The sequence below is a fragment of the Oncorhynchus masou genome, chromosome 12, assembly GCF_036934945.1.
Source record: "Oncorhynchus masou masou isolate Uvic2021 chromosome 12, UVic_Omas_1.1, whole genome shotgun sequence".
Classification (NCBI taxonomy): Eukaryota; Metazoa; Chordata; class Actinopteri; order Salmoniformes; family Salmonidae; genus Oncorhynchus; species Oncorhynchus masou.
In genome coordinates, this window is record NC_088223.1 from 71,640,746 (window position 1) to 71,660,025 (window position 19,280).

At 41.8% G+C, this 19,280-nt stretch overlaps 1 protein-coding gene across 9 annotated transcripts; it reads right to left on the bottom strand.

Annotated features, from left to right (window-relative positions):
• Positions 1 to 4,086: 4,086 nt before the first annotated feature.
• LOC135550776 (uncharacterized) lies at positions 4,087 to 19,274 on the bottom strand. Of its 9 annotated transcripts, XR_010457140.1 has the most exons (11): positions 18,805 to 19,163; positions 18,533 to 18,575; positions 18,156 to 18,310; positions 17,935 to 17,988; positions 16,989 to 17,121; positions 16,262 to 16,347; positions 14,087 to 14,176; positions 13,943 to 14,000; positions 13,658 to 13,815; positions 7,319 to 7,449; positions 4,087 to 6,689 (listed from the first exon to the last, which is right to left on the bottom strand). XR_010457140.1 is itself a non-coding variant. In XM_064981885.1 (8 exons), the coding sequence occupies exons 1-7, from the start codon at positions 18,883 to 18,885 to the stop codon at positions 14,123 to 14,125; spliced, it is 606 nt and encodes a 201-aa protein (XP_064837957.1). In that variant the 5' UTR covers positions 18,886 to 19,163; the 3' UTR covers positions 4,087 to 6,689; positions 14,087 to 14,122. The 9 variants fall into 9 exon arrangements, 2 of the variants coding, with proteins under 2 accessions (XP_064837957.1, XP_064837958.1); XR_010457146.1 differs by lacking the exon at positions 18,805 to 19,163 and adding an exon at positions 19,170 to 19,274 and having other exon boundaries at positions 18,156 to 18,575; XR_010457143.1 differs by lacking the exon at positions 13,943 to 14,000 and having other exon boundaries at positions 13,658 to 13,797.
• Between the last annotated feature and the right edge of the window lie 6 nt (positions 19,275 to 19,280).

Genomic DNA, 19,280 nt, shown 5'->3' on the forward strand with positions numbered 1-19,280 from the left:
TGTGTTGGTATCTGTACTGATGGTGCAAAAGCCATGACAGGGAGACATAGTGGAGTGGTAACGCACGTGCAAGCAGTTGCTCCCGACACCACTTGGAGCATCCACCGAGAGGCTCTTGCTGCCAACAGAATGCCTGACAGCTTGAAAGACATTCTGGACACGACAATGAAAATAGTTGAAAGCACAAACCACTGCTTTTAATCAGGGCAAGGTGACCGGAAACATGACCGAATACAAACAGTGTAGCTATTCCCTCTGCAAGGCAATCAAACAAGCTAAGCGTCAGTATAGAGACAAAGTAGAATCTCAATTCAACGGCTCAGACACAAGAGGTAATGGATCAGGGTCTACAGTCAATCACGGATTACAAAAAGAAAACCAGCCCCGTCACGGACCAGAATGTCTTGCTCCCAGGCAGACTAAATAACTTTCTTGCTCGCTTTGAGGACAATACAGTGCCACTGACACGGCCTGCAACCAAAACATGCAGACTCTCCTTCACTGCAGCCAACGTGAAGAAAACATTTAAACGTGTCAACCCTCGCAATACTGCAGGCCCAGACGGGATCCCCAGCCGCGCCCTCAGAGCATGCGCAGATCAGCTGGCTGGTGTGTTTACAGACATATTCAATCAATCCCTATCCCAGTCTGTTGTTCCCACATGCTTCAAGAGGGCCACCATTGTTCCTGTTCCCAAGAAAGCTAAGGTAACTGAGCTAAACGACTACCGCCCCATAGCACTCACTTCCGTCATCATGAAGTGCTTTGAGAGACTAGTCAAGGACCATATCACCTCCACCCTACCTGACACCCTAGACCCACTCCAATTTGCTTACCGCCCAAATAGGTCCACAGACGATGCAATCTCAACCACACTGCACACTGCCCTAACCCATCTGGACAAGAGGAATACCTATGTGAGAATGCTGTTCATCGACTACAGCTCGGAATTTAACACCAAAGTGCCCTCCAAGCTCGTCATCAAGCTCGAGACCCTGGGTCTCGACTCCGCCCTGTGCAACTGGGTACTGGACTTCCTGACGGGCCGCCCCCAGGTGGTGAGGGTAGGCAACAACATCTCCACCCCGCTGATCCTCAACACTGGGGCCCCACAAGGGTGCGTTCTGAGCCCTCTCCTGTACTCCCTGTTCACCCAAGGCTGCGTGGCCACGCACGCCTCCAACTCAATCATCAAGTTTGCGGACGACACAACAGTGGTAGACTTGATTACCAACAACGACGAGACGGCCTACAGGGAGGAGGTGAGGGCCCTCGGAGTATGGTGTCAGGAAAATAACCTCACACTCAACGTCAACAAAACTAAGGAGATGAATGTGGACTTCAGGAAACAGCAGAGGGAACACCCCTATCCACATCGATGGAACAGTAGTGGAGAGGGTAGTAAGTTAAGTTCCTCGGCGTACACATCACAGACAAACTGAATTGGTCCACCCACATAGACAGCATTGTGAAGAAGGCGCAGCAGCGCCTCTTCAACCTCAGGAGGCTGAAGAAATTCGGCTTGTCACCAAAAGCACTCACAAACTTTTACAGATGCACAATCGAGAGCATCCGGTCAGGCTGTATCACCGCCTGATACGGCAACTGCTCCGCCCACAACCGTAAGGCTCTCCAGAGGGTAGTGAGGTCTGCAGAACACATCACCGGGGGCAAACTACCTGCCCTCCAGGACACCTACACCACCCGATGTCACAGGAAGGCCATAAGAGATCATCAAGGACAACAACCACCCGAGCCATTGCCTGTTCACCCCGCTATCATCCAGAAGGCGAGGTCAGTACAGGTGCATCAAAACTGGGACCGAGAGACTGAAAAACAGCTTCTATCTCAAGGCCATCAGACTGTTAAACAGCCACCACTAACATTGAGTGGCTGCTGCCAACACACTGACTCAACTCCAGCCACTTTAATAATGGGAATTGATGGGAAATTATGTAAAATATATCACTAGCCACTTTAAACAATGCTACCTAATATACTGTTTACATACCCTACATTATTCATCTCATATGTATACGTATATACTGTACTCTATATCATCTACTGCATCTTTATGTAATACATGTATCACTAGCCACTTTAACTATGCCACTTTGTTTACATACTCATCTCATATGTATATACTGTACTCAATACCATCTACTGTATCTTGCCTATGCCGCTCTGTACCATCACTCATTCATATATCTTTATGTACATATTCTTTATCCCCTTACACTTGTGTCTATAAGGTAGTAGTTTTGGAATTGTTAGCTAGATTACTTGTTGGTTATTACTCCATTGTCGGAACTAGAAGCACAAGCATTTCGCTACACTCGCATTAACATCTGCTAACCATGTGTATGTGACAAATAACATTTGATTTGGTTACCTTTTTTAAAGCAAGGCACCTGAACTCTCGTGCATTTTCTGCATTATACAATGACCCTGGTGCTGGAGGGTGTACGCAGCTGGAGGTTGAATGTTTGAAGGGGTACAGGACTATAAAAAGTTTGGGAACCACTGAGCAACAATATGTTTAAAAAAAAAAAGGGCCTGGAAGTATTTTTCAGTTGAGAGTTGTGTTTAGTTGTTTAAGGTTCCAAACATATGTCATTTTCTAACCCATCTAGTGACTGCATAGGTTTCAAGTATCATGCTAGATAGTCTTGGGTGTTAGCCTGAGAGAAGTTACAAGAGAGACGGGTGGGACAAAAGTAACAATGTAAAACAAAACATTAAAGCACAGCCCATTGTCTCTTCTAGTTGATATTGCTTTTATAATGTTAGCAAAATATCAACAAGTGACAATGTATGAAAGTTATGACATCATTAGCATTATGCCTTAATCAATTGACTTGATGGATCAGCTTCTCACATAAGCTTTTATTGACATCTTTGTGGTTAAAATGTATTTAAGCAGTAAGGCCTGAAGGTGAGGTATATGACCAAAATACCACAGCTAAAGGCTGTTGGTATGCACAACGTAATGCCTTGACACAGCCCTTAGCCGTGCTATATTGACCATATATCACAAACCCAGAGGTGCCTTATTGCTATTATAAACTGGTTACCAAAGTAATTAGAGCAGTACAAATAAATGTTTTGTCTTACCCGTGGTATAAGGTCCGATATACCACAGCTGTCAGCCAATCAGCATTCAGGTCTCGAACCACCCGGTTTATAATTATCTTCATGATTCCGGTGGTCAATTACCTTATGTCAAGCCATGAAAAGGTGATAAACATGATGAGTTGCCGTTTGTGAAGAGAATAAATACGTTTATTCTATCAAGACAGGACGAGTGCGCATGACAATGACAGCTGGAGCTCACCTGATTGGTAGGGCTAAGCATGAACTCATTGAACATGTTGAACATTTCCTACTACATTCCCACTAAAGTGAGATGAGAAAATTATGGTTAATATAGCTATTATGTGATCCATTTTAGTCCAATTAATATTGTGAGGCAAAATATTGCAATGTTGATGCATGTTTAATTTGGTTAACCTATAGCATGGTTAACCTATAGCATTAATTATTAAAATTGACAAACATGAAATTATGGCTGATTTGATGAAAGTAATGAGTATTACACGCCAGAAACATGGAGATAAGACAGATATTGTGCACTTCTCACCAGCTGTTACTTCCATCCCAAGGCTGTGTTACTCCCACCCAACCGGCAGGTACAAAAGTAAGGTTGCGGTAGTTTTGTTTTTGGTCTATTTAATTTAAACTCATTTACCCTATAAATTAAATTACAGTTGCTAATGGTAGAGGAAATATATAAGTTGTTTGTAATCAAATATGGTGACCCGAGCTCTATCGATCTAGGATAAATTAGGAAAAGAAATTAGGAAAAAAATAATTGTAACTCTTGAACAAGTCCAGCTAGAAACACCAAACCATCTTTCACATGTTCAGGCTATCCTGTCATTTAAACCAACCAACCAATCTTTTAAAATATAACCAGTCAACTACTGCCGACACTACCACTGACTTTCACATGTTCAGGCTATTCTAACTTCAAATTCTTTACAACTTTTACAACTACAGTACCAGTCAAAAGTTTGGACACACCTACTCATTCAAGGGTTTTTCTTTATTTTTACTATTTTCTACATTGTAGAATAATAGTGAAGACATCAGAACTATGAAATAACACATATGTAATCATGTTGTAACCAAAAAAAGTGTTAAACAAATCAAAATATATTTTCTATTTGAGATTCTTCCAAGCAGCCACCCTTTGCCTTGATGACAACTTTACACACTATTGGCATTCTCTCAACCAGCTTCATGAGGTAGTCACCTGGAATGCATTTCAATTATCAGTTATGCCTTGTTGAAAGTTAATTTGCGGAATTGATTTCCTTCTTAAGGAATTTGAGCCAATCAGTTGTGTTGTGACAAGGCAGGGGTGGTATACAGAAGATAGCACTATTTGGTAAAATACCAAGTCCATATTATTGCAAGAACAGCTCAAATAAGCAAATGTAAAGGACAGTCCATCATCACTTTAAAGACATGAAGGTCATTCAATACAGAACATTTCAAGAACTTTTTCAAGTTTTTTCAAGTGCAGTTGCAAAAACCATCCAGCGCTATGATGAAAATGGCTCTCATGAGGACCGCCACAGGAAAGGAAGACCCAGAGTTACCTCTGCTGCAGAAGATAAGTTTATTAGAGTTACCAGCCTCAGAAATTGCAGGCCAAGTAAAGGCTTCACAGAGTTCAAGCAACAGACATCTCAACATCAACTGTTCAGAGGAGACTGTGTGAATCAGGCCTTATTACTGGAATTACTACAAAGAGACTACTATTAAAAAGGACACCAATAAGAGACTTGCATGGGTCAAAAAAAAACTAGCAATGGACATTAGACCAGTGAAAATCTGTCCTTTGGTCTGATGAGTCCAAATTTGAAATTCTTGGTTCCAACCACCGTGTCTTTGTGAGACGGAGAGTAGGTGAACGGATGATTTCTACATGTGTGGTTCCCACTGTGAAGCATGGAAGAGGTGTGGTTTGTGGGGTGCTTTGCTGGTGACACTGTCAGTGATTTATTTAGAATTCAAGACACACTTAACCAGCATGGCTACCATAGCATTCTGCAGCGATATGCCATCCCATCTGGCTTGCGCTTAGTGGGACCATCATTTGTTTTTCAACAGGACAATGATCCAACACACCTGTTGAAGGAAAAGCAGCCAACAAGTGCACCGTATTTGTGAAAACTCCTTCAAGACAGTGGGAAAAGCATTCCAGGTGAAGCTGGTTGAGAGCATGCCAAGAGTGTGCAAAGCTCTATAACGTAACAAAACGTGGAATAAGGGTAGGGGTCTGAATACTTTCTGAATGCACTGTATATGCCTCCACAATCCAATGAGGTAACCGCTGCTTAGAGATTGCTTTACCTCAAACTGAATTATCAAAACAGAAACTGGGAAGGCTTAAAAATAAACAACACTTATCTCATGATGCGTAAAAATCTACGTCTGCCCTGCCGACTTTCTCCCATATCTGGCCAACCACCCACTGGTGTAGTCTCCACTCCTGAAGAGAGCACTGCTCCACCCTGGATGTGTGTAACACTATTCATTCCCTAGACTCTGCTGCTACTAGCCAATACCCTTAGCCCCTGGCCGCTCAAGGGTGCCAGAGCTTCTTCCCCCACCTTTGAAATGTGAGAGGAACAAGCCGAATGAAAACAAGCCGAATGGGAGTACCAAAAACGTGTCTATCATCTTGGAATGGAATCGCAGGAACTTTCTGTGTGGAAGTACCATCCTTTAGGTCGATGGTGATGAACCAATTGCCGGGACGCACGGATCGCAACAGCCGCTGGTTTGTGAGCATCTTGAATTTGCGAACTCTGAGACGTTTGTTCAGGGCACGCATGTCTAGAATGGGGCGTAAACCCCCGTCCCTGTTCAGAACCAGGAAATACCGTCTGTACCAGCCGTACTGGGCTTCCGACTGAGGAACCACTCGTATTGCCCATTTCTGGAGCAGGGAGGATATTTTCTCACTTACTACTGGCGCTGAGGCCAGGGGAACAGTCGACATGATGACACTGCAAAAACTTGGGGGGCGTACAACGAATTATAGCCTGTGCCCCAACGTCATTTTCTCTTTATCCGGGGCGAAACGGCACATGCGCAACACTGATTGGAGCAGGCATAGAGTCTCCCGTAACCTCCATCTGAGGGAGCATGACTGGGAGATTTTTTTTACCTCCACCACTCTTGAAAACCTTGTCTGAATGTGGAGGGACATGTTTTATTGAACTCACAAAACTCCTGAAACCTGAAAACAATGGGGTTGAAACAATGTATTTCGGTGCAAATGTTTGTTTGAATCCTGGTCCATTCTGAGTTCGGGGGGGGGCTTCGGCCATCTGTGATGTACTCCGATAGGTCATGGGAGTACTGTTGTCACCACAGATGTTTGGGGCAGCTGACAAGGGAGGACCCAATGCCGTGCCACACTGAGCTAGATGCACCGTGGCAGGACCATCTCTCACTTCGCCCCTGGAAGCAATGCCGCGCTTGTACCAGGCAGACAGGCATTGCGCCTGGGAACCAGGCTGGTCCGACCTGGTGCCCGGCTCGGCCCCCGGGGCAGCTCGCTTAGCTGGCGGAGCACTGCCTGTCGGCCTTCCGGAAGGTGCCCCCCAAAGGACCTTCAAAAGAGAAAAGAGCATTTTTTTATTTCACCTTTATTTAACCAGGTAGGCTAGTTGAGAACAAGTTCTTATTTACAACTGCGACCTGGTCAAGATAAAGCATAGCAGTGTGAACAGACAGCAACAAAGTTACACATGGAGTAAACAATTAACAAGTCAATAACACAGTAGGAAAAAAAAGTCTATATACATTGTGTGCAAAAGGCATGAGGAGGTAGGCGAATAATTACAATTTTGCAGATTAACACTGGAATGATAAATGATCAGATGGTCATGTACAGGTAGAGATACTGGTGTGCAAAAGAGCAGAAAAGTAAATAAATATAAACAGTATGGGGATGAGGTAGGTAAAATTGGGTGGGCTATTTACCGATAGACTATGTAGAGCTGCAGCGATCGGTTAGCTGCTCAGATAGCAGATGTTTGAAGTTGGTGAGGGAGATAAGTCTCCAACTTCAGCGATTTTTGCAATTTGTTCCAGTCACAGGCAGCAGAGAACTCGAACGAAAGGCGGCCAAATGAGGTGTTGGCTTTAGGGATGATCAGTGAGATACACCTGCTGGAGCGCGTGCTATGGGTGGGTGTTGCCATCGTGACCAGTGAACTGAGATAAGGCGGAACTTTACCTAGCATGGACTTGTAGATGACCTGGAGCCCTTGGGTCTGGCGACGAATATGTAGCGAGGGTGTGCCACCCATGGGGCTCTACTGCGGCCAAATCCGTGCCCAGCTCCTCCAGCAACTCTGTCAGGTAGACCTGCAGTATAGTGACAGATGAAAAGGATTGGGCAGCCACCCATTCTGCACGATAAACCTTTTCCAGCTGAGCAGCCGAAAAGAGACTGTTCCTGTTAGAGAGCGTAGGATTCTCATAACTCACTCCCTTGTTAGTCAACAAAGCTAGGTAGCCAGCTAGCTTGCCATCCACCAGAGGCGGGTGCACCAGCCCTGCCTGATACATCCCTTCAAGATCCATGAAGATGGCACACCCATGCTGCATCAGGTTAGCTGAATGCAGGTTGGACCAGGTTGTTGTCAATTCTTCTACAAAATCTGGAAATGGGATGGTGGTGCTTGACTATGGCAGTCACAGGGAGCAGGCACTTTCCATCGAATCTTGAAGACTTCAGCCGCGGGGCTGGGCACAGCCACTTCACCTTCAAACACAAAGCCGCCGTGCGGCACAGTTCTATGGACTATGTGTTAGATAGCATGAGGAGGTGGCTGTTCCCGAACTAAGTCCTCTTCGCCACCTGAGAACCCCCCTGGAGCCGTCCAGAGACACCAAGTCATCATCCGAACCTGGGCCCTGTATGTAACCAGCTGTCTCACTATCTCCCTGTTGGGATGCTAGTTCCACCTGTTCCGACCACAGCCCCAAGTCTCTCTCCGGCATCCTGCACCTCCATCTCAGCCGAGGTATCGGCATCTGGGAAAGGAAAGTCGCCGTTGGTAACTCCAAGTTTCCTCAATAATGCTACACGTCATTCCATGGAGTTCGCACGCAGTAGGTGGCAATGCGTACACAGACTGGTTTGAACAAGGGCTCCCTGAGCATGTTCCAAGCCGAGACAAACTACACATAAATCGTGAGTATCTTTCAGAGAACCCGGCTTAGCCATCATGTCTCGGTCACTTTCTTAGCCATCTTACTTATTGAGCTAGCAAATTGAAGAATAACAAATTGTTTGAGATTAGGAAACTTATGAGAAAAAGTGCAAACTTCAGCACTCAATGTCCAAGGGGTGAACACGCTCTACCACAATGGACAGTTAAGTTGGTGCAATGTAAGACTGCCTCGTTTTCCAATTGTTTGTTTTAGTAGAGTGAATCGTTCTGGTTCACAGCGTGGTGAAGTGCAAAATAACAGAAGGAATGAATCCGAGCCTCATGCTTTTCACCTGTGGACTTTTATTGTCATGCTATCTGGAAAAAAACTAAAACGGTGATTGTAAACCTCTCTGTATCTGCAGCTTAAAACCTCTTAAAAGTGCGTGTGAATTTTCAGCTTTTTGTTAAAAATCGCGCAAAATTTCAACGTCCTGCTACTCATGCCAGGAATATAGTATATGCATATGATTAGTATGTGTGGATAGAAAACACTCTGAAGTTCCTAAAACTGGTTAAGTCATGTCTGTGACTATAACAGAACGTGTGTCGCAAGCAAAACCCCAAGGAAAACTGTTCACAAAAAACAAATGGCAAGGGAAAATAGATAGCGCCCAGTTTACAGTTCCTACAGCTTCCACACGATGTCACCAGTGTTGGGAATTGGGTTGAAGTTCATCCTTGGTGAAATGAGGAATAGGCACTTCCTGTCATCGGGTACACCGGTGGAAGTCATGAAAGAGAGAATATCAACCATGATTTCAAAACTTGCTGCTATTGAATACAGATCGCCCCGTGATCAATTTGATTGATTATTAACGTTTACTAATACCTAAAGTTGGATTACAAAAGTAGTTTGAAGTGTTTTGTCAAAGTTTATAGGAAACTTTTTTAATTTTAAAAAATGACTTTGCGTTTTGGAAAGGTGTTTTTTCCTGGATCAGACGGGCTTCATAAATGGACATTTTGGGTATACATGGATGGATTTAATCAAAAAAAGACCCAATGGTGATGTTTATGGGACATATTGGAGTGCCAACAAAGAAGCTCGTCAAAGGTAATGAATGTTTTATATTATATTTCTGCGTTTTGTGTAGCGCCGGCTACGCTAATTATTTTGTTTACGTCCACTTCAGGTATTTCGTGGGGTTGCATGCTATCAGATAATAGCTTCTCATGCTTTCACCGAAAAGCCTTTTAAAAATCTGACATGTTGGCTAGATTCACAACGAGTGTAGCTTTAATTGAGTACCCTGCATGTGTGTTTTAATGAAAGTTTGAGTTTTATCGAGTACTATTAGTTGTCACTCTGAAATTTCCCCTGATGTTGATCCCTGTACAGGGACAGCAGCCATAACAAGTTTTAATGTAGGTAATGAGGTAATTATAGACAAAGAGAGGCACAGATTGACACTTCCTTTGTTCCAGTCGGTTGTGTCGTCTAAAGGAAACCACAAAAATAAACTAAAGTGAAGACAATGTTGTCTTTAAAAAAAACATGGTTTTCATCACTGCAGATGTATGCAATGAAATAATATTTTTAGCAGAGATGCTGAAAGGGCTGTCATTTTAATTTTGCTGGAGTAAAAATACCGGGACATTCTGTAGTTTTTTTTACATTTTTTTTTGTCCCCTGAATCATTCAAGCTGCAGAAAGGACCTAGACATGCTCTCTGTTGTCTGCAAAATTGATGCGGTGTAGACTGACATTTGCTACATCTTCTTGTATTCACAGGCTTCATTTTTGTCCAATAAGAGTGTTTACCCTTGGAAACCCAAATTTGGATCTTTTGAAAAAACACTAGCTAGTAGATTAATCTTCTTTTATTTTTATCCAGAATAAGCAAGGCTTTCAAAGGACAGTGGGGAGGCTCTGTACAGAGTCTAATATTAGAATACAGTGAGTACTGATGAGAGGATCCTTATGGCAGGTGACTTGTCAGTCTCATTTCCATCACTGGAAAAGTATCCAGCTTTATTTTAAGCCAGGCTTTCAACAATCAATGTGCCTGTTTCTTCTGACAATATCTTGTAAGGTACAAAGTCTGATTTGTATCCACAAAAGCCTCGTTACAATTGTTGCTATTTTATGGTGTTTGTTGTCAGTACACCCACTTGTGACATGAAGCACTCTGTTGGTCAAAGACCAACACCTGTCGGGTGAGATCAATCATCATAATAACATGATCTGATGACATTGCATGACTAAATTTCATGTAACTATAATAAACAGGCCTGTAGTTTCTCATTTTCTTCAATATACAATGTGTACAAAACATTAGGAACACTTGCTCTTTCATTTACCTTATTGATGTCACCTGTTAAATCCACTTCAATTAGTATAGATGAAGGGGATTTTTAAGCCTTGATACATAGATTGTGTATGTGTGCCATTCAGAGGGGGCCATACAAATTACCACGTGCATCTAATTTAATTGGACCTAGTAGTAGACCTGTATTTCAAGTTTTGCAACCTTATAGACAGCATGGTTTATACCAGTATACAGTCAATAGACAGCATGGTTTATACCAGTATACAGTCAATATTAACAGCTTATCTTTTACATTGAAGTAGTCCTATGTATCAAGTTACGTTTTTGTCACATCCACAAGTACAGTGAAATACCTTTTTTTTGCTCCTTCGCAACAATGCAGTAATGAATAGGCTATCAGTAGTAGGCTTACTATAATGTCAGGCAGAACAAAAACGAGAAATAAAACTACTGTAATTGCATTATATTTGTAGCTTGCTCTAAAATATTTAAGAATTCGCAGTCAGTTAATCATATTTAGGTTGGGGAAAAAGTTGATTCAAACGTTCTGCTGACAAGTCCACAACAATTAGCCATTGTTTTCTATTTCAGAAACGAACACAGATACATCATAAATTATTGCTAAATATTAAAACATTCTGCCAACACAGTAAATCGACCAGTAGTTTATGTAAAATATGAGAGCATGGGTAGGCTACGGCAGTTTCCCAACCCTGATCCTCAAGTACCGCCAACAGTACACATTTTTATTGTAACCCTGCACAAGCACACCTGAGTCAATTAAGTAGGTGTTTGCCTATTTAATCTCCCGGACTATACAAATGGCAGGACATATCAACTCAATCTTTTCATACAGCCTGGTTTCACAGACTAGACATACTAAATGTAAATTTCGCGACATCAATATTCGTATGATATCTTATGTTTAGTAGGTTTACTTAAAACCTGTTGAGTGTAGGGGGCAGTATTTTGACGTACACAAAAACATACACAAATGAAACTGCCTATTTCTCAGGCCCAGAATCTAGAATATGCATATAATTGTCAGATTAGGATAGAAAACTCTAAAGTTTCCAAAACTGTCCAAATATTGTCTGTGAGTATAACAGAACTGATATTGCAGGCGAAAACCTGGGGAAAATCCAACCCAGAAGTGCTGTTTTTCCTGAAAGCTCTGTTCCCATTGCCTGCCTTTGCTCCATTTAAAGGGATATCAACCATACTCATTTTCCTATGGCTTCCACATGTTGTGAACAGTCTTTAGACAGTTTCAGGCTTTTATTTTGAAAAATGAGCGAAAAAGATCACATTGGATGGCTGGGTACCAGCAGTGTTTTGCAAGCGCAACAGCTTGGAGCAGACATTCTCTCTCTCTCTCTCCTATTGAAGAAGCTACAGTCCGGTTGAAATATTATTGATTATATATTGTAAAAACAACCTGAGGATTGATTATTAAAAAAACATTTGACATGTTTCTATAACTTTACGGACACTATTTGGAATTTGTCTGCCCGGTAGTGACCGCTCGAGGTATTTTGGACATAAAAATAATCTTTATGGAACAAAAGGAACACTTATTGTGTAACTGGGAGTCTCGTGAGTGCACACATCCAAAGATCAAAGGTAAGCGAGTCATTTTATTGCATTTCTGACTTGTGACCAATCTACTTGTCTGCTAGCTGTTTGTAATGTTGTCTGCTGAGAGAGATGTCCTTACATAAACGCTTGGTATGCTTTCGCCGAAAAGCTTTTTTGAAATCTGACACAACAAGCTAAGCTGTGTTTTGCTATATTGCACTTCTGATTTCATGAAAATTAAATATTTTTAGCAATTAGATTTGGCGCTCTGCAATTCAGCGGATTTTGACGAAAATGATCCCGCAAACGGGATGGGTGCATCAAGAAGTTAAGACAGGTTACTTGAGGCAAAAGACTAAAAGGTCTACCAACCAAAAGGATGTGTATTCGAATCGCAAGGACAACTTTAGCAACTACTTACTTTTTTTAGCTACTTTGCAACTAAACTCAGCAAAAATAGAAACGTCCCTTTTTCAGGACCCTGTCTTTCAAAGATAATTCTTAAAAATCCAAATAACTTCACAGATCTTCAGTGTAAAGGGTTTAAACACTGTTTCCCATGCTTGTTCAAGGAACCATAAACAATTAATGAACAAACACCTGTGGAACGGTCGTTAAGACACTAACAGCTTACAGACGGTAGGGAATTAAGGTCACAGTTATGAAAACTTAGGACAGTAAAGAGGCCTTTCTACTGACTCTGAAAAACACCAAAAAGAAAGATGCCCAGGGTCCCTGTGAGAAGCCTAAGACAGCGCTACAGGGAGACAGGACGGACAGCTGATCGCCCTCGCAGTGGCAGACCATGTGTAACAACACCTGCACAGGACCGGTACATCCGAACATCACACCTGCGGGACAGGTACAGGATGGCAACAACAACTGCCCGAGTTACACCAGGAATGCACAATCCCTCCATCAGTGCTCAGACTGTCCGCAATAGGCTGAGAAAGGCTGGACTGAGGGCTTGTAGGCCTGTTGTAAGGCAGGTCCTCACCAGACATCACCGGCAACAACGTCGCCTATGGGCACAAACCCACCGTCGCTGGACCAGACAGGACTGGCAAAAAGTGCTCTTCACTGACGAGTCATGGTTTTGTCTCACCAGGGGTAATGGTCGGATTGGCGTTTATCGTTGAAGGAATGAGCGTTACACCGAGGCCTGTACTCTGGAGCAGGATCGATTTGGAGGTGGAGGGTCCGTCTGTCACGTTCTTACCTTAGTTCTTTTATTATGTCTTTGTTTTTGTATGGTCAGGGCGTGAGTTGGGTGGGTTGTCTATGTTGTGTTTGCGTTTGGCCTGGTATGGTTCTTAATCAGAGGCAGGTGTTGTTAGTTGTCTCTGATTGAAAATCATACTTAGGTAGCCTTTTCCCACTTGTGTTTCGTGGGTGTTTATTTTCTGTTCTGTGTTTTATTTCACCGTTCAGGACTGTTCGTTTGTCGTTTTATTGTTTTTGTTTCAGTGTTCACAATTCGTATTAAAAATCAAGATGGACACTTACCACGCTGCGCTTTGGTCCGATCCTTGCGACTCCTCGTCAGAAGAAGAGGACGAGCGTTACAGAAACCCCCACCACAACCGGACCATGCAGCGTGGTACCCAGGAGCAGCGGGTTTAAGACTCCTGGACTTGGGAGGAGATCTTGGATGGCAAGGGACCCTGGGTACAGCCGGGAGAATTTGGTGTGTATCTTTTTTTTTTTTTTTTTTTTTTTTTTTTTACATGTAATCTATTTTAGAATAAGGCTGTAATGTAACAAAATGTGGAAAAAGTCAACTAAGAATACCAATCCTGTAGACGGCAATTAGGGGAGGTTCTGATTGATCCAAGCTCTACATCAAGGTCTAGATAGATAGATATAAAAAATAAAAAAACAGGACAATCACATGTGACTGCATTTGGCCTTTAAAACCAAAAAAATAGCACTTACTGATATTTGACTTTTGAGTAATACTTGACTGCTGCATCACTTCTTTTCCTGAAACTGATCACTTCCTTCAGCCTTCATCTCTTCACCTTTCTGAGGAAATAAGGGGAAAACATACCTTAAAATAAATTGAAATAGAAAACACATGTCAACACATAAATGTAATGTAAATCCAGAGGAGGGTTTATGTAAATCAGGGGCATCAAACTACTTTTTCCCCGGGGGCCGCAGTCGGTCTTCAGCGCAGTCTGGAGGGAGGGCCGTAATGAAAATTGTTAACATTTTCTCACCCATCAATTTCGGAATTTGATACCCCCTGACTGAATGATCACGCAAAACAGATATCCCCCTAAATGGAGATGGCCATAAACAATACTTAGTAATGCTGCATAGTTCTGGAAATGACTGGACCTCACCTTTCTGGTGAAAATAGTTAGCAATTGCTGAGGTTTACTCAATTGAGGACAAACTCAAGGACATAGTAAAAATATTATGAAAATATTGAAAAAAAAATGTTTTAATCTATTCAAAAATGGAATATGACAAATGCTTTCTAAATATAGCAACAACCAAATGATAAACGACTTACTACAGATTGGTTACTTCAGCTTAGTGCACAAATACATTTTGTCCCCAGCTGAGAACATCACAAAGATGAAACCACAACTGTTGGGAGCTCCTAGACTGTCCCCTTTCATATGCAGTCTCCCAGGCTGGGCTCCGCCGCTCAGAGGGAGAGCAAATCGATTCTTTGCCCGGATAGGTCAGAAAATGTGACATCACTCCCTACGCAAACGTCGGGTGGGAAACCTGACACTTAAAGGTCAGCTCCGCCAAGAGAGTGGCATTTCTGGCACTATAAGGCACTGGACCCTATTACATTCACTGAGCGCTTTGTACACCAAAATGTCAGTCTGAACGAGTCCAGAACTGCTCAAAGTTCACTATATTGGGGACTTAACATCAAAGAGGCTAGCTTTCATTTAGCTAATTATTAGAAAGCTGGACACAGTCAAAAGAAAACAAATTATGAATGAGTGCCGACAGAAAAAGTCTACACCCCTTGACTTTTTACAGCCTTAAAATTACATCTAAAAAGGGATCACATTAGATTATTTTCCCATAGACCTAAACACCCACATAAATAAAAACATTTTTTTACTCTCTTTCACTTTACCTTTTTTTTATATATCTGAAATACCATAATTGGATAAGTCTCCATCCTCCTTTTTACCTGGTCTTTGCTCTTTTCATATTTATTTTCATCCTAACAATCCCCACAGTCCCTGCCGGTGACAAACATACCCATAACATGACGCTTCCACCACAATACTTGAAAATACAAACAGATCAACAACACTGTATTCACCTCATATTGCTGGCCTTGATGACAAAGTGAAAAGAAGCAGTGTTTTTTTTTTTTATCCACTAAAACATTCTGTTTGCAACAAGGCTCTTAAGTAATACTGCAAGACAAAACAGCAAATAAATTGACTTTTTGGCCTAAATTAAAAACTACAGGGTTGGATCAAATCCAATCCAAGACAACAGTGGAACTCTACTTTCAAGTATTGTGGCAGCAACATCATGTTATGGGCAGGGACTGGGGAGTTTCAGGATCAAAATAAATATGAAAGAAGCAAAGCCCAGGTAAAATGATGCAGGAAAACCCACCTCAGTATTCTGAAAATCTATAGTTTTATATTTCAGCGAGACAATTAGGAAAACATTTTATAAAAAAACTTTCACTTTGAAAATGTGGAGTAGGTTATGTAGATCTGTAGGAAAAACATACAATTAAATCTAAAAGGGGACTAAATTAAGGCAGCAAAATGTGAAAAATGTATAGATTTTCTATAAGCACTGTAGATCCAACATCACACGTACATAGTTTTGATTTGGTTTTAGTCATTTTAAAGTACATTGAGTTTTTTTCTCTAAAACAAATGTATAAAAAATGTTTAAAAGTCACCCGTGGGGCAGATTGGACCCCCCTCACGGGCTAATCTACTGGTGTAAATCATAAAGATCAACTTAGTCAATTACAAAAAGACAGTCTCTTAGTAATATCTTCTAAAACAGATTACCACAATTGTGACCATCTTTATATCTTTAGATAAAATTAGGCAAGGGCATTGGGCCCTTCAAGGATGACAATATCAAATATAGGCTTCTTACCTCAATAAACCACTGGCAGGGGCCCTGTGCAAGCTCTCGCATACATTTTTTTCTACTGACTCCCATGGCCTGTGTATAGTGAGCATCTGATGAGAGAAGAGGTTAATGATGTTCATATTGGAACACATTCACTGCTAACCAAGTTTCCAGAGTAGGATAAACCATGTGACATTTTATTGCCAAGTAACCTTTCAGCCTCTAACCTACCTACCATGTTGTACCTTTCAACCCTCTATGCTAACTACCACTAAACCCTGCCTGGGCATCAATGGGTTAATGTGTTAAAGACTGCTATAAAAACACATTTACTCCTGAGGTGCTGACTTGTGATTATTATTATTATTAACTACTGTGATTATTATTATTTGACCATGCTGGTCATTTATGAACATTTGAACATCTTGGCCATGTATTGTTATAATCTCTACCCTACACAGCCAGAAGAGGACTGGCCACCCCTCATAGTCTGGTTCCTCTCTAGGTTTCTTCCTAGGTTTTGGCCTTTCTAGGGAGTTTTTCCTAGCCACCGTGCTTCTACACCTGCATTGCTTGCTGTTTGGGGTTTTAGGCTGGGTTTCTGTACAGCACTTTGAGATATCAGCTGATGTACGAAGGGCTATATAAATCAATTTGATTTGATTGGTCTGAGGCTCAAACAGTCACAGTACATCATCAGATCACCATATGAACAGCAATGGAGGACACTGCCTCACTCAGTGGTTCTTACACTCAGCAAAGAAGAGTTGAAGAGCAGCAAAGCAGTTCCCTCTGGGGCCCAGCTCCTGAACCTGCTGCTTGATGCGGGGCTCTCCTGTCTGCTCCAGCCAGCATATCGTGTCATCCAGGACCTCCAGCACATGCTGACCAGACCTTACCATCGTCATAAGACAATTAGGGCTGGGTGATATTGTATTCTAAGGTATACCGGTATGGATCCACATACCGGTATGAAATTCTACAATACCCACTATAAAAGGTATTTTGATAGTGTTAAATAAGAATACTTTTGATTTTGTTTTGACCAAACTGACAGAGTGAAGAAAGCCCATTAAAACCACTTACTATTAATTTGATGCCATGTTAAGGTCATGTGCTCCATACTAAGCATATTTTTTAGTTTTACTATTAAGAAATGTAAAATATCACAATATTTTTCAGAATGATGGCATTATTATATTTTGGCCACGTCGCCCAGCGCTAGGGACAACACACCAATTGGCAATGGGTGATAATGGGAAATTCATGCACATCAAGTTGCTAGATATTCCATGTGACCAATCAGGTTGACGAATGACTCCAATGAAAGCAGCGATTCAAATGTACCACCACCAAACAGGACATTCTGGTTTCCTTTTCTCCTGGGTATATACCAGGTCAGCAGGGTATAAATAGATTCCTGAGGAGTTCTTAACCAATGAAGATGGGCACCCTACCCTTTGGCTTCCACAAACACTAAGGAGCATTGTGCCACATTTCCCAGGCATGAAGAGAACATTATTGTATTCTTATGAATAATTACCTTGCTGTGTGGATACTTCCTTAATAGAAAATAGAGGGACAAGAAACCATGTTGCTCTAAAAATGGAGTAAGATATGAGCAAGTGGAAGCAGTGATTATGCATCATATTTGCTTTTTTTGGGAGGGGGGGGGCAACGGCATGCATTCCACTTACCAAGTTAAACGTATTGCTTATCCAGATCATATGCCTTGTCTGATCTTCTAATAACTAGAAGAGAAAACAAATGACAGCATGAGTGTGCAGTCTCTTCAGACTCAAGTCATTGCTGACACTAGAGAAGGAAAGGTGAAATGAGAACTTGAGTCTTAACACACTGTACTAAGAAATAAAGAATGTGTGGCAGGGAGTTAAATTACTCTCAAACTAATTCTTACTTTGAATCTAGGAAGCCCACTTGCACAGCCCAGCATGAGGTGTTGTGATTCTCGACAAAGCAGAATGTGATACCAAAAGGCAGATACATGCATCAACTGTGCCGCTTTCTTTTTCAAACTGACGGGGATTTTATACCATCGCTCATATTTATCATCTGCACCAAAAACAGAATTTGAGTTATACAGATGAACATAGCCCCCCAATCCCATTTGATCCTCAATCGCCACCCCCACTCTGAATGGATATGTTTGTCGTCTCCAACAGTGGAGGGTCTGGGTCACACCTGTCCAGCCCCAATACCTATTCCCAACCACCACAGTGAGTGTCAGTATTATGAGCAATCAACTAGCTAGTGTTCGTACTAGCTACTTCTTACCTGGAGGTTGCAGGGCTACAAAGGGACTGTTTTTGACATAGATCTTGAGGAAGAAACGTTTTGTTAATAATGTCATGTCTAATGACGTATTGCAAACGTTACATGAGAACTCTAGTAGAGTCCATTTTCAAAATGTATACTATAAGTATTCCCTTCGGTCTTATAGCTTAGCTTGATGATAGACAGGAAAGTTATACATCCATCCAACTGGTGAGCCATTGTCTAACTACAGGGGGGGGGGGCATCTGATTGCCCGGAGCATCGAACCTCACCTTGAAACAAACGTTAGTTTTGTTGGCTCGCTTACTAGCAACTACGCACCGTTCTTTCCTCGCTTTGCCGCGAGACAACATTCACCTACTTTATCTCGACACCACGACCGTTAAGTACACTAGCTACAAAAAAATAATTGCCAGTGCACACAACTTGCTTTTCTTGTTCACTTCTTGAAATTATTTGCAAATCTGTTTTATGGTTTGCAACATGTTCATTAAGGAGGCGTTGCTTGCATTTCTAATATGTTGCTCGTTTCCTAACCGCATCACACATACATACATACATACATAAATAAATAAGCAGTCATAAACCCCGCCTATTTCTACAATGTGTCTTCTTAAAATGTTATTTTAAACCTAACCTTAACCACACTGATAACCTTATGCCTAACCTTAAATTAAAAACCACATTTTTATTTTAATGAATTTTTACGGTATAGCTAGTGGAACCATTCCTCCTAGTTTACGTTCAC

Bases quoted from the DNA above. Each gene is read 5' to 3' on its own strand.
- LOC135550776 (XM_064981885.1), bottom strand. From the start codon at position 18,885: ATGTTGTCTCGCGGCAAAGCGAGGAAAGAACGGTGCGTAGTTGCTAGT. The intron at 17,122-17,934 runs GTAAGTGGAATG...AGGTCTGGTCAG, and splicing joins TAAGCAATACGTTTAACTTG to CATGTGCTGGAGGTCCTGGA. The intron at 14,177-16,261 runs GTAAGAAGCCTA...TTATTTCCTCAG, and splicing joins CCTGCCAGTGGTTTATTGAG to AAAGGTGAAGAGATGAAGGC.